Raw genomic sequence first — 17828 nt, 5'->3', positions numbered from 1 at the left:
ATGCTGTTTTAGCTGTGTTTGTACAGTGTACTACATTGGTAAGCTTTTATTTGATTCTACTGATCAGTCGGTAACTCTCTGCATGATCATTTCTAACATGCTTCTTTGATTTCCTTTGAAAGTCCACAAATTACAAAACAAACAAAAAACCCTCTTTTGAAAAATAAGACTAATTTGAATGTCAATAGCTGTTATAGGGATCTGTGTTCCCTTTGTTGTGGATATAATACCCTTCATGGAAATTAGGAGCATGGGGTACTTGGAAATGACTAGTGTCTATATGAATAATGAAGATGCCTTGAGTGTCCTTAAGGGAAGATAAGTGAGTAAATTCCATTATTTTTTGTAAATTAATCTTAAATACAGATTATGGACCCTTACTCACGTGACTAGTCTTGATCTACAGTGAAAGTTCAGCTGAGCTGGTCCAAACAGAGAATATTTGGGAAAATATTAGAATGTTTCTGTCTAGTGTCTCTAACCATGGAATATACCAAAACAGAAACTCAGGAATGTGGATAATTTGCTGAGTTTACACCAGGGACCATAGAAATCTATAATAAAAACACATAATGCAAATTAAGGGACAGAAGCTGAACTCCCCATGCACCAAATAACTACCACTGAGAATGTTTTGTATGCGCAAGGAATGCTGTAAAATGATAGGTGGGCAATCCAGGACGCTAAACGTTTTCTTTTTTGAAGATATTTTAGGATTGTTTTAAAAACATGCTGTATAATAAAACTTTTTTTCCTCTTTTTTGTTTAGCTTGTTGGGAGGGTGAGTACTGTTTATTATTATTATTGTTTTAATCAAAACCTTAAAATGTATCAATGTGTCTGGGAAGGTGGTATAGTTAAAGACCTCATAACTATGTACCAGTTTTGATATGGAGTTTCACTTTTTTTTTAAACTCCCCAACTGCTGATAGATCAGCTACTGTTTGTCTCTGGCTAACTAAGCTGCACAACTGTAGTTCTGCAATTCTGTAAAGAGAGCGTGCCCCTTATTCCCTGCCCATCATGTCACTACTTTTTAATTTGTTAGACTAGTCTTCCAATGGGCATACTCTTCTGCTTTATTTCCTCATCGATAGCTTGCCCCTGAGTGTGCTGTACTGATGCAGAATTTAAAATAAACATTCACCCTGCTTTACCTGTGTTTTTGAGAACTTCCGGTGAGCTAGTGCAGTTTATTTGAATCCCCATTACCCAACACTGTCTTGGTAGAGTTCAGTGACTAGGTAAGACAACATAAACTAGAGTTCAGTTGATCCTGTCTATCTTGATGTCTTGTTCAGTTGATCCCTGTTTGTCTATCTTGATATCTTCCTTTCCAGCTACATTTAGAAAACCAACAAGAAAATAACACTTAACTCCTGGCCCTGTGTTCTTCTGAGTTATTCCAATTCCATTTGTGACCTTATTTTGAAAGATGCTGAACATCTGCAGTTCCATTCAATGCAGTGGGACCTGTGGATGATCAGGATCTCTGAAATGTAGGCCATTTACTGTAAAGATACTTATGGTGCATCTCTCTAGATTACTTGCCTTTTAACCAGAAACTGCAAATTATGTCACTTATTCTGCAGCCCTCACATGAGTAACTTTTGTCATGTGAGCAGTCCAACTGACTTTAAAGGTTTTGCCTCTGTGATTCTTTGTGAGGATTACTCACATTTGTGAGAATTGCAAGAAGATTTGATCTTAAAACTTCATTCATCCTCCTCAATATCTGCTGAAGTACACAACATCTGAAGCAACTTTGTAAACAATATACTTGGAGATGATCATCAGGTCTCTTGGGAAAACCTGTTCCATTGCTTTCTTCTCCTCACTCCCAGAAGTTCTCATTGACCTTCTCAGAGTGTTATTTTTATACTCTCAGTTTTCAAGGCCCTGCACTGAGTCCTCCATCCTTGGGATAAAGGGGATTGGACATGTGGTCAGAAAGGGGCCATCAATGATTCTCTTTAATTGGTCAGAGTGAGATCGCTTCATCTGCAGCAGGCATGAGAAACCAATATTCTTCCTTTAATCAAGAATGTCCTCACACTGAGTGTCAGCCTTGACAATTATTCACACATAAGAGTTTGCTGTCTGCTCAGTCTGCATATATTTGCACTTTCAGATGTATTGGAGTTGATAGGATCATACACTGAACCAACAAGTAGTATATATTCTTTTTAGTTTAATTTCCACAAATCTTTTTAGTTTATGGTCCAATTTATCACTGATTTCCATTGTATGAATGTTTTCCATTTATATTCTCTTGGCCTTTTCTGGCATGTTTCCGACTTGCTTCTTGGTATGTTAACATCCTCAATCCTTTGCATCATTTGTCTTTGATATTGGTAAAGCCCTGTATAGCTAATCTCCTGGAATGTTACTATTATCAGTTCCAAAGTAGTATATATTCTTCTTTTGTGTCTTTTTTTTCTCTTATATCTTTGTGTCTTACTGCTTGTCCTGTGTTGTTCTTCGCTCCTCTTTTTCTGGTCCCTCTTAGGAACACAGACAGGACTCCACTCCCTGCCCCTACATATTCCAGTGTTGCCTCACTTCCTCAAACTGCAGATGAATTTTGTTCTCTGACTCTGAGACATACCAAGGTACAATCCAGACTAATGAGTAGCTGTGTCGCCCTGCCTTCTAACCTGGGTTGCCCTTTACAATGTTTTGCTGCTGTAGCCTCCAGCCTGGACTGCTCATAAACAGCCTCCAGCATACAAGTCACTCCCAGCTATGTTTGTGTGTGGGCTGCAGAAAGCCAGCCACAACTTGTCTCTTAGCAGCCTTGGTTATACTGCAGGGTGATCCCAACACACACCCAGTCTTAGATATTTTTTCTCCTAGAAATGTATGTCCTGTACTGCCCAGCACACTCCTGGACAATACAAGTTTGTATAAAGGCCATTATTGCACTAATAGAAATAATATGCACATAACTTGCCACCCAAATGGCATTTACCAGATACTTCAGTTTAAAACAAGAGATTAGATCAAACAATAAAACAAGTTTATTAACTACAAAGGGAGAGAAATTAGGTGAGTACAAGTAATGAGGCATTAAAGTCAGAAATGATTACAAGAAAATAAAGTTCAAATGCTACTGGTGCTTAACGTAACAAACTATATCAAATTCAAGCAAAGTATCTCATCGTATGCTTTCAGCAGTCTTACTGACCAAACTTCTTAGGTCAGGACTCCTTCTCCATTCCTATGAATGCTTCTTTTGTCACTTTTGGTGCCATGAATGTGATGAACAGATAGTGGGGGGAGGGAAGTGTCTGCCCCTCCTTTTTATAGTGTTAGTCCCCATTTTGAAAAATGTTTCCAGCTGAGATTCAGGAGACAGAGTCTATAGGGAAGGATGTTCCCTGCTGTGTTTTCCTCACTTTTTTGAGTGCCCTTTGTTTCTCTTCTGCTTGATTACTCCGATTACTGCTTAAACGTAAGTTAAGCAGAGCACACATTCCTTTGTTTGAGACAGACCTATATGCCAACCTCAGTCTAGAACATGTGTTGTTAACTCCATACAGTGGAATCTTATAACTTCACATAGAATGTTGCCACACACATTTCATCAGGACAATATTGACCAGCAAATTATGAGTTTTCAAATGATATCTCACAAAGCATAGTTTGTACAAAGATTATTACAATACAGTATAGGGTGTGGACATGGGTACATTCTGTCACACTCTCCTTCTCCAGCTGTCCCTATTTGTTCTTATCTTCACCCCCTTTCAGTCCTCCTCATTGCTTTACATTCCACTTCCCAAAAAACACATCCCCAACCTTACCAAACTATAATTTCTCCCTCAGTGTTCTGATCTTGATTTGCTTTTATGCTTCTGCCTTCCCCCAAGATCTATTTCAGTTCCCTGCCTTTATGGTCTGACCTCCCCAAGTCTCTGATGCACTCCATTCCTGATCACCACCCCCTTAAAAAGCTAGTTTGCTTCCTACAGTTAATTGACTCACCATGCCAGCCAAGTTACCTCATCACTTGCTGGTGATAGATTAGTCATAGAAATGCAGGGTTTGAAGGGACCTTGAAAGGTCATTGTAATGAAGTCATACTCACCTCTCACAAGCACCCCCTGTCTGAGTGCATGTGCCTGCAATCTCTCTGTTTGTGGTGAGTCTTTGGTGATTTAGCTCTCCGGTTGAGTCCCACACAGTCTGTATGTGAAATAAAACGCAAACCTCTTCTAGAGAAGAGGGGAGCAGATGTTGGTAGTGACCACCACCTTGTGACAACCTCTGTCAAGCTAAAATTGAGAAGTGTGGGTCAATCAAACAAGACAGACATAGATGTTATGAAGCTGATAAGCTTAAAGCCATCTGAAATACAGAAAGTCTTTGTTCTACAATTAAATAACAGGTTTCAGGCACTTGCAGATCTTGAAGAGCAGGGGAACCCAGATGAGGAGATCAACAAGAAGTGGGACAAAGTAACAACAATTTATAAACAGAGTAATGAAGCCTGTCTAGGCTACAGGCAGAAGAAAAGACAGGAGTGGATTACATCCAGCACATGGAATGCCATAGAAACCAGATGAGCCCTGAAGAAAAAGTTTTAGACAAAATATCAGAGACTAAAGGACAAATACCACGAGCCGTATAGTAAGGCACCTCAGGAGATTAAATGCCTTGTGAGAGTGGATAAACAGCATTATATTGATAATCTGGCAATACAAGCAAAGGATGCAGCTGTCCATGGTGATCAAGGAACTGTCTACAAAAGGATGCAGTTTATTAGTGGTAAATGGCAGAAACCAGCAAACACTCTCACGAAGCACAAACAAGGCCACCTCTTGGCAACAGAAAAAAGGAACAAGAAATGCTTTGGATAGAGCATTTCAAAGAATTGCTGAGTAGGGATCCACCTAAAGAGTAAGCAAACATTCAGGAGGCAAAAGAAGATATTGATATCAATACAGATACCCCAAAAAGAAAGAGATCATTCAAACCATCAAACCTTTAAAATATGGGAAAGCTCCTGGCAAGGATCATTTGAATGCAGAATTGTTTTAAGGTTAATCCTGAGTTAGCAGCATCTAACTTGGCCCCTCCATTTACACCAATTTGGGAAAAGGAAAAAGTGCTAGATGAGTGGACCAATGGGGTTTATAGTGAAGATAGCAAAGAAAGGAGCTCTCAGTGATTGTAATAACTGGTGTGGTATTATACTTTTATCTGTGCCAAGTAAGGTATTGTATAAAATCATAGTCCAGCATATATCAGAGGCAGTTGATAGTGTTCTCAGAAAAGAGTAAGCTGGTTTTCGGAAAGGACATGGATGCACAGATCAGATCTTTACTCTCTGAAATATAATAGAACAATGCTTAGAATGGCAAAGATATCTTTACATAAATTTCATAGACTTTGAGAAGGCTTTTGACAGCATTCACAGGATCAGCCTATGGCGTATTCTGCAGGTTTATGGAATCCTTCTTCTTATAATGAACATAATTAAAAGCTTCTATTCCAACTTGGTATGGAGTGTTGATCACAGTGAGCTCAGTTTTGAAGTCAAAACAGGAGTATGACAGGGGTGTGTTATATCTGCAATCCTCTTTAACATTGCCATTGATTGGGTAATGTGGCATATAATAGAATACATGCCAAGAGGTATTAGATGGACACCCTTCTCATCCCTTGAAGACCTGGACTTTGCAGATGATCTTGCACTCTTACCACATACCCATCACCATATACAAGAGAAAATAACTCGACTCAACATATTCAGCCAGCAAATTGGACTGAACATCAACCGCAATAGGACAGATATGACTTTTAATATTGCCTAACCATCACCAGTACAGATAGAGGATTATGTTCTCACTAATGTAGAAACATTCACATACCTGGGCTGTACCACCAGCCAGGATGGTGGAACAGTTCAGTACATTTGAAACAGAATCAATAAAGCCAAGAACGCTTTTAGGAGCTTAAATACAGTCTGGAAATCATCAAAATATAACATCAAAACTAAACAAGATTTATCAGAGTTGTGTACTTTCAACACTACTTTATAGTGCAGAATGCTGGGGAATGGTGAAGTATGACATAGAATCATAGAATATTAGAGTTGGAAGGGACCTCAGGAGGTCATCTAGTCCAACTCTCTGCTCAAAGCAGGACTAACCTCAGCTATATCATCCCAACCAGGGCTTTGTCAAGCCTCAGCTTAAAAACCTCTAAGGATGGAGATTCCACCACCTCCCTAGGTAACCCATTCCAGTGCTTCACCACCCTCCTAGTGAAAAACCTTTTTTCCTAATGTCCAACCTAGACCTCACCAACTGCAACTTGAGACCGTTGCTCCTTGTTCTGTCATCTGCCACCACCGAGAACAGCCTAGCCCCATCCTCCCTGGACCCCCCTTTCAGGTAGTTAAAGGCCGCTATCAAATCCCCCCTCATTCTTCTCTTTTGCAGACTAAACAAGCCCAGTTCCCTTAGCCTCTCCTCCTAAGTCTTGTGCTCCAGCCCTCTAATCATTTTTGTTGCCCTCTGCTGGACTCTCTCCAACTTGTCCACATCCTTTTTGTAGTGGGGGGCCCAAAACTGGACACAATATTCTAAATGCGGCCTCACCAATGCCGAATAGAGGGGAATAATCACTTCCCACGACCTGCTGGCAATGCCCCTCCTAATGCAGCCCAATATGCTATTAGCCTTCTTGACAACCAGGGCACACTGCTGACTCGTATCCAGCTTTTTATCCATTGTTACCCCAGGTCCTTTTCTGCAGAACTGCTGCCTAGCTCGTCGGTCCCCAGTCTATAGCTGTGCATGGGATTCTTCCTTCCTAAGTGGAGGACTCTGCACTTTTCTTTGTTGAACCTCATTAGATTTCTTTTGGCCCAATCCTCCAAGCTGTCTTCATTTCATACAACATGCCTTAGAAAAATCCTCTGTAATTTTGGCCCAGAACAATCTCAAAACAAGGTCTATTCATACAGTGTAGCCAAGAAGATATGAGAACCATCATTACCAGAAGACGCTGGAAATGGATCGGCCATGTGTTTCAGATAGAAGTGGATTCCATCACCAGAATAGCAATAAGATGGACACCTGAAGGCAAGTGAAAACGAGACCACCCAAAAATAACATGGCGAAAGAGCTGTGGAAGCTGAGCTGAAAAACCTGGGGCACAGCTGGGGAACCATTGCAATACTTGCCAGAAACAGACAGGAGTGGAGGAGCTTAGTCGCTGTCCTAAACACCAGAGGTGTAATGGTGGGCTAACTGACTAACTTTCTGGGGTACAAGTCCAACGGGCCTCTCTCAGTGCCCCCTGTAATGTCTCTTTATCTGCAGCCCTGTCTCAGGCCCTGCTGGACTGACTGAGGAGAAAGCCCAATCTCAATACCCTGGTTTAACTGTCTCTCAGCTCCTTCTGTGCTCTCTCAAATTGTCTCTGCTCTGGTATATAGCAATGCCCCAGGGCTCCCTCCCTGGAGGCAATGTCTTTGCCCTCTCAGAGCCTTTCTGGCCCTTGCTCTCCAACTGGGCTACTAAAAAAGTTCAGTTCCCCTTCTGGGGTGCATTAAAGTCCAGGCCATTTTCACAGTGGCTGGTGGCGGGGGGGGACCCAGGCCCACCCTCACCCTCTATTCCAGGTCCCAGCCCAGGGATCCTGAAGAAAGCAGCTGTCTGCCATGTCCCTTTACCTAAGCTGCGTTGCTGCTATGATTCCCTGGACCACTTCCCTGCAGCCCCGGCAAGTTCTTCACCCTCACTTCAGGGCCTTCTCCTGGTTGAGCCCCAGCTGCCAACCCGGAGCTCCTTGCTCCTGGCAGTCTCTGCCAGCACTGCTCTCCAAGGTCCTGTAGCTCCCTCAGCCAGCCAGGCACACCATCCACATTCCTCCAGCTCCAGCAAAGAACAGATCTCACTCTGGACCTGCAGCTCTTCTTATACTAGCCTGCTGAGCCCTGATTGGCCGTGTCCCCCACAGCCACTCTAGGCAGCTTGGGGGACCCTCTTCACTGCTATTTTCTGGGACAGGGTGTGACAGGGCTTCAAAGCTTCCAACAGGGGCCTCAGAGCCTAATCTACTGCATCACAGTTATCTAGCCCAGTCTTCTGCACTGAGGCAAGACCATCCTTGACAGGTGTTTGTCTAATCTGTTCTGAAAATCCTTCAGTGATGGGGATTACACAACCTCCCTTGGAAGTCTATTCCAGAGCTTAGCTATCTTTATAGTTAGAAAGTTTTTTTTTCTAATAACTAACCTAAATCTCTCTGGCTGCAGATTAAGTCCATTATTTATTGTCCTACCTTCAGTGGACATGGAGAGTAATTGATCACTATCCTGTTTATAATAGCCCTTAATATATTTGAAGACTGTTACTAGGTCCCCCCTCAGTTTTCTTTTCTGAAGAATAAACATGCCCAGTTTTTTTAACATTTCCTCATAGGTCAGGTTTTCTAGACCTTATATTATTTTTGTAGCTCTCCCCTGGGCTCTGTCCAATTTGTCCACATCTTTCTTAAAGCATGATGCCTCAAACTGGTTGCAGTACTCCAGATGAGGCTTCACCAGTACAAGTAGAGTGGGACACTTATCTCATGTGTCAGAGATACGACGCTCCTGTTAATACATCTCAGAATATTAGCCTTTTTTGCAATTGCATCACATTGTTAACTCTTTGAATTTGTGATCCACTTACAACCCCCAGATCCTTTTCAGCAGTACTACCATCTAGCCAGTTATTCCCCATTTTGTAGCTGTACACTTGATTTTTCCTTCCTGAGTGTAGTATTTTGCACTTGTCTTTATTGTATTTCATCTTGTTGATTTCAGACCAATTTTCCAATTTATCAAGGTCATTTTCAATTCTAATCCTGTCCTCCAAAGTGCTAGCAACTACTCGCAGGTGGTGTCATCTGCAAATTTTGAAAGCATGCTTTTCAATCCATAGTCCAAGTCATTAATGAAAATGTTGACTAATAATGGACCTAGGACAGACCACTTCATGACCCCACTAGATATATCTCCCCAGTTTGACAGCAAACCATTGATAACTATTCTTCCTGTCAAAGAAGGAAATTAGGTAGGCTAGGCATGATTTGTTCTTGATAAATCTATGTTGGCTATAATTTATAATCTTATTATCCACTAGATGCTTACAAATTGATTGTTAAATAATTTGTTCCAGTATCTTTCCTGGTATTGAAATTAGGTTGACTAGTCTATAATTTCCCGGGTCTTCTTTGTACCCTTTTTTAAAGACAGGTGCTATGTTTGCTCTTTTCCAGTCCTCTGAGACCTCACTCAACTTCCATGAGTTCTCAGAGATGATAATAGGTATTAAACACCTCAGCCTTCTTGATTTCATCAATTATTAGCTCTCTATTACAGCTAAGTAGAGGACCAACACTTTCCTTCATCTTTCTCTTGCTCCTGTTGTACTGATAGAATCTCTTGTTATTGCCTTTTATGTCCTTTGCACATTTTGTTCCTTACCCTTTCTGCTTTCGTCCCTACCTGCTTACTCTACTCTTTTGTATTCATCCTTAGTAATTTGTCCATGTTTTCACTTTTTTGTAGGGTTCCAGACTATTAAAGAGCTCCTCATGGAGTCATGTTGTCCTCTTACTATTCTTCTGATCTTTCCTGCACATCAAGACAGTTTGCTGTTGAATCTTTACTACTGTCTGAGAAACTTCCAGCTCTCCTGTGAATTCCTTTAGCCCTTAGATTTTCTTCCCATGAGACCTTACCTACCAGTTCTCTTAGTTTGTTAAAGTCATGCTGATGTTTCTCTTTTCTCAGAGTTTTCTCTTATGTTATAACCACCTTTGTCTGGGTACCATCTTAGTCCTCTTTATAGTCTGTACCATGCGTGTAGATTATAATTCCCTTCCTGTTCACTAGTTTTATTTTCAGCTCTACCTTTCCTGACATCATGTGCCTCTACAATTGGAAGTTACTAAACACACTGGAATGTATTTAATCATAGAAGCACTCTATGCTTTTCCAAGGCTTAATGTTGCTTTTAAGTAAAGTACAATAAACATGGTAGACTATATTGTGCCTGATGAGCATGGAACTGGGGGCAATACAGAACCAAGTTACCACAGGAACATCTCGGAGTGATTGTGACTCAGGAAACACAATCCCTTCTGGACCTTCCAGACGGGAAGAGGAAGTGCTCCATAATCTCTTTCTGCACCCAGCTAGTTTTGCAAGCCTGAATGTAGCATGGTAGGCAGCAAGACTATGACTTTGGCTTTTCCCTGCCCCTTCCTTCCCCCCTATTTGAAGGAGTACAAGAACTACAATTGTGTCCACCATTTGCATTCCTCGGTGCAGTATCTGAAAAAGACTCATAATGCATTCCTGAACTGTGGCCCAGCATCATCTGCCCTTGTATCATGTTCTGTATAGTGAGTCTGTATTGCACTATTATATCATGTTATCTAGAGAAAGCAAAATGAAATAGTTATTAATCACTTTCAAATAACTTGCGTTGTTTTATCTTGTGTGATTTGTATAACAACGGTTTTTATCTTCTAGGAAAACCGGAATGCCCAGTATATCCAACAGAATTAGTGTTTGCCTTGGACATGTCCCAGGATGTCTCATCCCAGTTATTTGAAAGAATGAGAGAGATAGTAATATCAGTAGTGAATGGCACCAAAATTAGAGAAAGCAATTGCCCAGTGGGAGCCAAAGTGGCTGTTGTGTCCTACAATTCCAATACCCACCATCTGATCCGCTTCTCTGAGTTCTACAGCAAGAATCAGCTCCTCAAGGAACTTAAAAATCTGATTTACCAGAGGTCCTCAAGTGAACGGGATATTGGCAGTGCGATGAGATTCATTGCGAGGAATATTTTTAAACGAACTCTCCAAGGTTCTACTGTGAGAAAAATAGCAGTGTTTTTCAGCAATGGGCAGTCTGCAGATGAACCTTCTATTAACACAGCAGTTCTGGAGTACAGTGCATTTGATATTGTGCCGGTAGTTATCGCTTTCAATGATGTTCCTGACGTCAGTCGTGCTTTTGCGGTAAGAAATCCACTAACATTTCCTTTTTGATGTTCAGCAACAATATCCTGTACTTCATAGCCTTCAAAATATAGTAGGCCACATTCATCCTTTGGTATATTCCATTGTCTTCAATGGAGTTGCACCCAAGACAGATCTGGCCCATTGGATTGGTTGTTTGTGATCACATATGGGGCCAAATCCTGCAGCATTTACATGAATAGTCCTTATTAATAGTGATCTCACTAAAGTCAGTAGAACTATTTGTGTAAGGACTGTGCATCCTTTGAGTAAGGACTTTAGGACTTGGTTCTTAATTGGAATATTTTATAAAATTAAATTCAAGAAAACCAGCCTGATTCTCCACTGCCTTACACCTTACATTGTCTGTCATTTACCCCTGGGCAAAGTGAATGAGGAATGGGAGTAAACCAGTACCAAACCTGAGCAGTAGTGTTTTATACTCACTCTGCATGGGAGTTAAATGACTACATAAGGGGCAAGGCAGTGGAAAATCAAACCCAATATGCCTGAGAACTGTAGAGTTAACTACTAAAGTAATGTGTTTGTGGAACTATTGGTATCTGTGACAAGAAAACCAATTAAGTAACAGTGGTTGAATCAAGGAACGGTAGAGAGAGTAGGGTAGCTTATGAAGAAAAACTGTATGACTCTTAATTATGTAGTAGCTTGCAGAGGTGTGACTGATTATATAATCTGAAGAGTGTGGGGTTGGATAGTTGTAGCTGAAGGAATAATTCGACCTGCAGAATCTTTATTAATGTTGATGATGCATGAAATGGAAAGAATCCAAACTGACTGTCAACAGCTAAGCTGAGTTGGTGGGGGGCCAGGCAGAAAAAGCATCTTATTGCAAACTTGGTGTGGAAATCATTGAGGCACCCTGAATATGGAGACCCACACTTCAGTCATTTTTTAGGGTGACAGAGCAGTTTAAGCTATGGATTTAGCAACAGCAACAAATCAAAGAGCAGATCTGTGCAATGTGGCTAAGTTTGCATAGCAATAGGAACAATAAGTTTTGGATTTCTTGTCTTTCTTTCTTTCTTATGTTAACAGTCGGTGCAACTTTAATGTTGCTCTAACATGCTTTGGGGCATCTAACAATAGATACAGTTCCTGTCCAGCTATCTAACTTGTTCTGTCATGACACTTCCAGTTACCACAGGATGATTATAGGATAACACTTACTTGGACCAAATGGTGATCACACGATCAAGATGAGCAGGATCTGAGCTCTCACAGCATTCATAACTCAGTGTCTAAATGTGTGTTCTGTGCTTAGTTGTGTTGAAAAGATTGTTCTTTTGCAGCATTTTTTGCTGGAAGAGAGAAAAATCAGTTGGAATTCTATAGCTTCAACATCCTGTGCTTTGATATTGTTGTAAAAATTACCTTACAATAAAACATATTGTCATGGATTTCCTTGGAAATCATGTACTCTCTTTTAAGGAGAAAACTAGAAGCCAAACACAAAAATGTAGTTGAAGACATTATGAAGGGAAATCAGTTTAACAAAGGGATGTGGGGTATGACGGCCCCCACTGAGGGAGCCCTTCTGCAGCAGGATGCTGCACCTATCTCAGTTCCCCCTTGGAATCCACCTGTTGAAAGGAATATCATTTCTCTTAGCAGCAAAGTCAAACCTTTTTATTAATATAAAGGGTCACAGTCCACAGATCCCTCCTAGTAAAACAGTTCTTCTAAAACCCCCAAACTTAAACAAGGGTACAAATCAGCCACTCTTCAATCCCATACAAAGTTCATCATTCCCCAGTCACCCACCCGAGGGTCACTAATCATCCTGTTCCAGGGCCCCATTCTCCAACCCATTTACCTGGATGTTCCACAACTCCTCTTTCATAGCCCCAAAGGCAAGTCTCCTGGGACAGAACTCTCCACAGTGTTCCACTAAGCCAGGTCTCCCTCCCAGTGAATCCTACTCCTGTTTCAGGAACATCCTTCCAGGACAACCCCCTTCTTCTGGGCTCTGCTTCCTGAAACCCTCCACTCAGGCTTGCTGCAAGGGGGCTTCCCATTCACCAGATAGTCCTCTCTGCCTGTGACACCTACCCCTACTCCTGGTGTTCCCCCTCCAGCATCAGCCCATCTTGTTTTGGTCTCAGCTTCTCCTAACCCGCCTGGTTCTTCTCCTTCTTCATAGAGGCCTCCACACAAGCTCTCTTGTAGCTTCACAGGGTTCCCTAGCTCTGGCCAGTCCCCACCACTGATCTTTTGCTCTTTCCAAAGACTCTCTGTACAGCTCTCCACTGCTGCCGCTTCTCCCTGTGACTCTCCTCTCCTCCTCAGGTGGCTCGCACCTGCCCTTTCCTATCTTTTTCAGTCAGTGCTCTTGAGCAGTTCTGACTCACCAGGCCTCTCTCTCTCCTCTGAGGCCAAAGGTGAGGTGCCTTCTTTTAAACCAAACTGGGGGTCAGCTGACCAGTCAGAGGTGCACTGGTCTCTTCTCTCTTAAAGGACCAGTGTCACCCTGTGATAGGATGTTTTTTGTGTGTGGTTTTTTTTTGTTTGTTTGGTTTTTTTAAAAAAGCTACAGATTTTGGCTTTAGAGTGAATTAAAGGCATGTTTAAAGGTAAGAGATGGGAGCATGGAGTAAGAAATGTATAAATTGGTAGCTGAGGGATACATGACATGTTTCTTAAATATGTCAGATCCAATATTCTGCCAAATCAGTGTTTGCTAAGAATAAAAATTTCTCAGCAATCTCAGAAAGTGAGCATAGAATTTTTCTGCATCACCCATTTTTCTCTCCCTTCTCTCCATTTTCCCCTCTCTCCCTTCACATAATAAATCCTAGCTTGTGTTTATATTATGTCAGTGGAAAGAAACCGTTTCAGAATAGAATAAGATGCCTGATGTCACTGATTCGCAGTTTCAGCATGCAGTCCTCTAACCACTCCACACACTGGACTCCATTGAAATCAATTAGAATTCTGTTCAGAGACACTGAAGGACAGGGTTCATCACTTTGTAAGGAGCATCTAGTGTTTGGAAACACTCAGTTTAGCATCTTTATTTTGAAAATTGTTCTCAGTCTATACTTCTGCTTGGAAGATGAGCATGTGGTGCCTCGTTTTTGGACACACATCTGAAGGCACCCCAGTTTTCTACTGAATGAAACACTCCAAATCACAATAGCCGTCTGACCCTGGGATTTGGAACACTCCAAAACATCAATGTGGAGGTGCCAACCTGAGGTCTAGTGCAAAGACAACTGGAACCCAAGTTCATCACTGAAGTTGTAGTTGGGAAACTGGAGGGCTTTTTAGAGGTTTGCAGGTTTGCACTGAAGTTTGTCAGGATGGAGAATATACAAAATCGCTATTGGTTATGGGTGGCTTAGGAGCTGAATGTCTGACTCTTAGGAATGAACGTAATTTTTTATGAATGCCTGATGTGAACACAGTTTTACAGTATTCAAAGAAACTGCTTTGAGGCAAAATTCATGACTTGCCTTCTGAACTAAAGCCCTTTTTTCTTGCTCTGTCTAGTTGGATGATACTGGGTTGTTCCAGATAATAAATATTAATCAAGAGAGCAACTATAAGCCATTGTTGGAAAGATTTTGGGTCTGCACTCTTTGTTATGGTAAGATCCATATTCTATTTAAAATAGCATTGTTAGAGGAACTGTATTAGAGAAAAAACCATATTATTTAGTGCTGCTCAGCAAAGAGCATGACAAAGACTGGCAAAAAATTAGACAAAGCACTGGTGTTTCAAATAACTACAGCTGGATTTTCTGGCCTTATTTCTTCCTCACATGTTAATCCTTAAAAAAGTGTACTTTCCAAGCAATAGCATGTTTGGTCATGATTTACAGGCAACCACCTATCTCCACTATCTGTGCTGCCAAGATTTTCTTAGGAGGAAATATCCTCAAATGCATAAAAATGTATAAAAGCTTCATCTGCTATATTGCTAAACCACAAAATTACTTTCAGATTAATGACCCACAGAATGTGTGTGTCCAGGTAAGAGGCTCTTCTCCTATTTGGGATCTAGGAGGGTCAACGTCTGGTTTGCTAAATAAAAATAAAATTCAGTTCATTTACTGTTACCAGCAACCTGAGTCTGTTAACTGAATTGAACAAACAACGTATCTAGCTTCCAGATGAAGGGTCCAAGCTGGGCAGCTCTTCCAGTGCCTCAGACTGTGTTGTACAACTTCCACTAGGAGGTTCCAAAGTAGTTGCAAGAGGATTTCAAGGGAGGGGAGCCTGCATTGAATTGAAAAACCTATTGTGAGCTACAGTGAAAGACAGACTGAGAGGAACTTCTTAAAATTACCCTTTAAATGAGTGCAGGAGCAACTAAGGAAGGTTGCGGCATTCTGTAACCTTCGGATAAAGTTGCTATGTGCTTGGATTCTGACAGAGGGCAATGCATATCCTCCCTGAGGGAGCTCAGGGGTGGCTTTGGCCTGCAGAGCTAAGGTACTGTGATGCTGGAAGCCATCTAAATTTCTTGATAGACAAAGCTCCTCAGCAAGAAGGGCAAATGTGCAAACTGTAGCATGTCCTAAAATCTGGCAGCTTGCCCAGCCAGGCATGGTTAGGAAGTGGGGCTATGTTCCTGACTCCTCTTTCGCCCTCTCCACCACTTTTGGGCTGATTTGCAAACTTGGGGATACATGGAGAGGGCAACCTCTGCACACCCCAGAATGCATGGTTGTCCTTGGCCCTTGCATGGAATGTTTCTTGTGCCTTTCACCCTCCCGTGTATCCACACTAAGGCTAAGGACAGTCTGGTCCTGAAATTGTCCTTGGGAAATGTAAAGTGCATGAAATGTCGGGAGAGCAGACACACACTACTCAGTGTGACTCAAGCAACACACCTGCATTCACATATAGTGTGATATTTGATAATGCTTTTCTATAATGAATTAAGACATTTAGGAGATGTAGGTTACAGCAGTTTTCATTGTGCATGCCTTGTCAGTAGAATGACTGCTTGTTCCATTGAAAAGAAGACAGAGTAAGGGGCACTTCAGATTTCTTGGTGGTGATCTTTTTGGAATTTAGTATGTAATTCTGGAAGCTACTGACCACCTTTAGCCCTCTAGCAGTGGTGTGCAGCATTGTTCCTGATCAAAATGTGGAAATCTACATAGAAAATTGCACCAAGACGTGCTGATTGAAACACTCAGGGTGGTATTTTTTTAACAAAGAAATTTCTCCTTTTAATTATTTCTCATTCAGTGCATTAAATAGACATGGTTTCCCAAATAAAAATTCAGTGGAAATTGCTAGCAGAATTCCAGTATATATTTTGTTACTCTGGACAGTTCCTTGCATATTTCTCAGTGCTGTGATAAATGTTGTTTTTAGAGTATTGTGTTTTAGGGATATTTATATGTATTACAAAGTTGCTTCTGGCTCTAAATTTGCATCGAAGTAAATATTGCCACAAATGTCACCAGTCTCCTAGAACAAGTGAACGGGAGGATTTTAATGTAACAAGGTCTAATCCTGTTAAGTGCTGATTATTTCACAGGATCAGGCCCTTAGCTTTCTGATTTAAAATATACATTAATTTTCACAGAATTAGAAGATTGTTGTTAATACTTTAAGGCTAGATGCTTTAATCGTCTACAGTACTGGAAGCTCAGATGACATTTCTTTTGTCACACTTTCAGTTATTTAAGAAAAGAAGTACTAACTAATTTTATGTTCATTTGCAGACAAATGTAAACCAGATGACTCTTGTGAACGCCCCATATCCCGTTCACCACAGGCATACATGGATGCTGCTTTCATTTTGGATAGCTCACTGAAAATGAATGGTGCTGAATTTAAGAAAGTGAAAGACTTCCTGACTGTAGTACTTGATAACTTTGAAATTTCCTCTGAGCCAGTGATTTCTTCCATAGGTGATCGGGTGGCTGTGGTGAGCCATTCTCCACCAGGTTTCAAACCCCGCACAGGGAGGAGCCCTGTAAAGACAGAGTTTGACTTTGTCACCTTCGACAGTAGACCAGTAATGAAAAGATATATCCAAGAATCTGTTCAACAGCTGAATGGAGCAGCTGCTCTTGGCCATGCCATACAGTGGACAATAAATAATGTTTTCTTAGAGGCACCCAACCTCAGACAACACAAGGCTATCATTGTTATATCTGCTGGAGAAACAAGTCACTGGGACAAAGAAATATTAAAGAATGCATCTCTGACAGCCAAGTGCCAAGGCTATGCTGTGTTTGTAATTTCATTAGGACATGCATATAATTACAAAGAACTGGAAGAGCTCGCTAGCATTCCCATGGAACATCATTTGGTTCAACTGGGCAGAGTTCACAAGCCTGAACTTGAATATGCAGCGAGGTTTATGAAACCATTTGTGCATCTCCTCAGGAGTAAGTTATGATGTTAAAGCTGTTTCATTGTTTTTCAGTGAATTTCCAGCAGCTCATGAAAGATGTTAGATTGATAACCTTGGACGTTAGTCTTCTGTAGATCCACAAATGTGTTTTGTTTGGAGACTGCAGTGCAAATTTCCCATTCCAGAGTCCCTCTGTTCTGTCCTCAGAGGATCAACTTACATCCTTCAGGGGTGAAAAGGTGGTTCAATTCCATGTTTGTTCATTCCTAGGGCTGTCTAATGAGACTGTCAACACTGGTGCTCTCAATAGACTCTGTTATTGGAAACCCTGTCTACTAGGAATTGAACTAAGGTGCCCAACCTTATTTCACAGATACCTCCTAACAACTATCAGATGGCAGAGACTTTACTTCACTTCTGGCTTCTGCCACTGCTTGAATCAGTGACCTAGG

The 17828-nt window shown here is 41.3% G+C and overlaps 1 protein-coding gene across 1 annotated transcript in view; it reads left to right on the top strand.

The window, feature by feature from the left end:
- LOC137162211 (collagen alpha-6(VI) chain-like) overlaps positions 1 to 17828 on the top strand; it is a 97134-nt gene that overhangs the window by 74040 nt on the left and 5266 nt on the right. The window contains exons 33-36 of the mRNA XM_067561796.1: positions 770 to 781; positions 10541 to 11034; positions 14548 to 14644; positions 16739 to 17410. Coding sequence (XP_067417897.1) covers positions 770 to 781; positions 10541 to 11034; positions 14548 to 14644; positions 16739 to 17410 — 1275 coding nt within the window. The remainder of the gene's footprint in view (positions 1 to 769; positions 782 to 10540; positions 11035 to 14547; positions 14645 to 16738; positions 17411 to 17828) is intronic.

Source organism: Emydura macquarii, unplaced genomic scaffold (genome assembly GCF_026122565.2).
Source record: "Emydura macquarii macquarii isolate MOO-44397 ecotype Brisbane River unplaced genomic scaffold, CSIRO-AGI_Emac_v2 contig_2422, whole genome shotgun sequence".
In the NCBI taxonomy this organism is placed as follows: domain Eukaryota; kingdom Metazoa; phylum Chordata; order Testudines; family Chelidae; genus Emydura; species Emydura macquarii.
The sequence above is the reverse complement of the archived record's forward strand: the minus strand, read 5'-3'. Positions and strand labels throughout refer to the sequence as shown.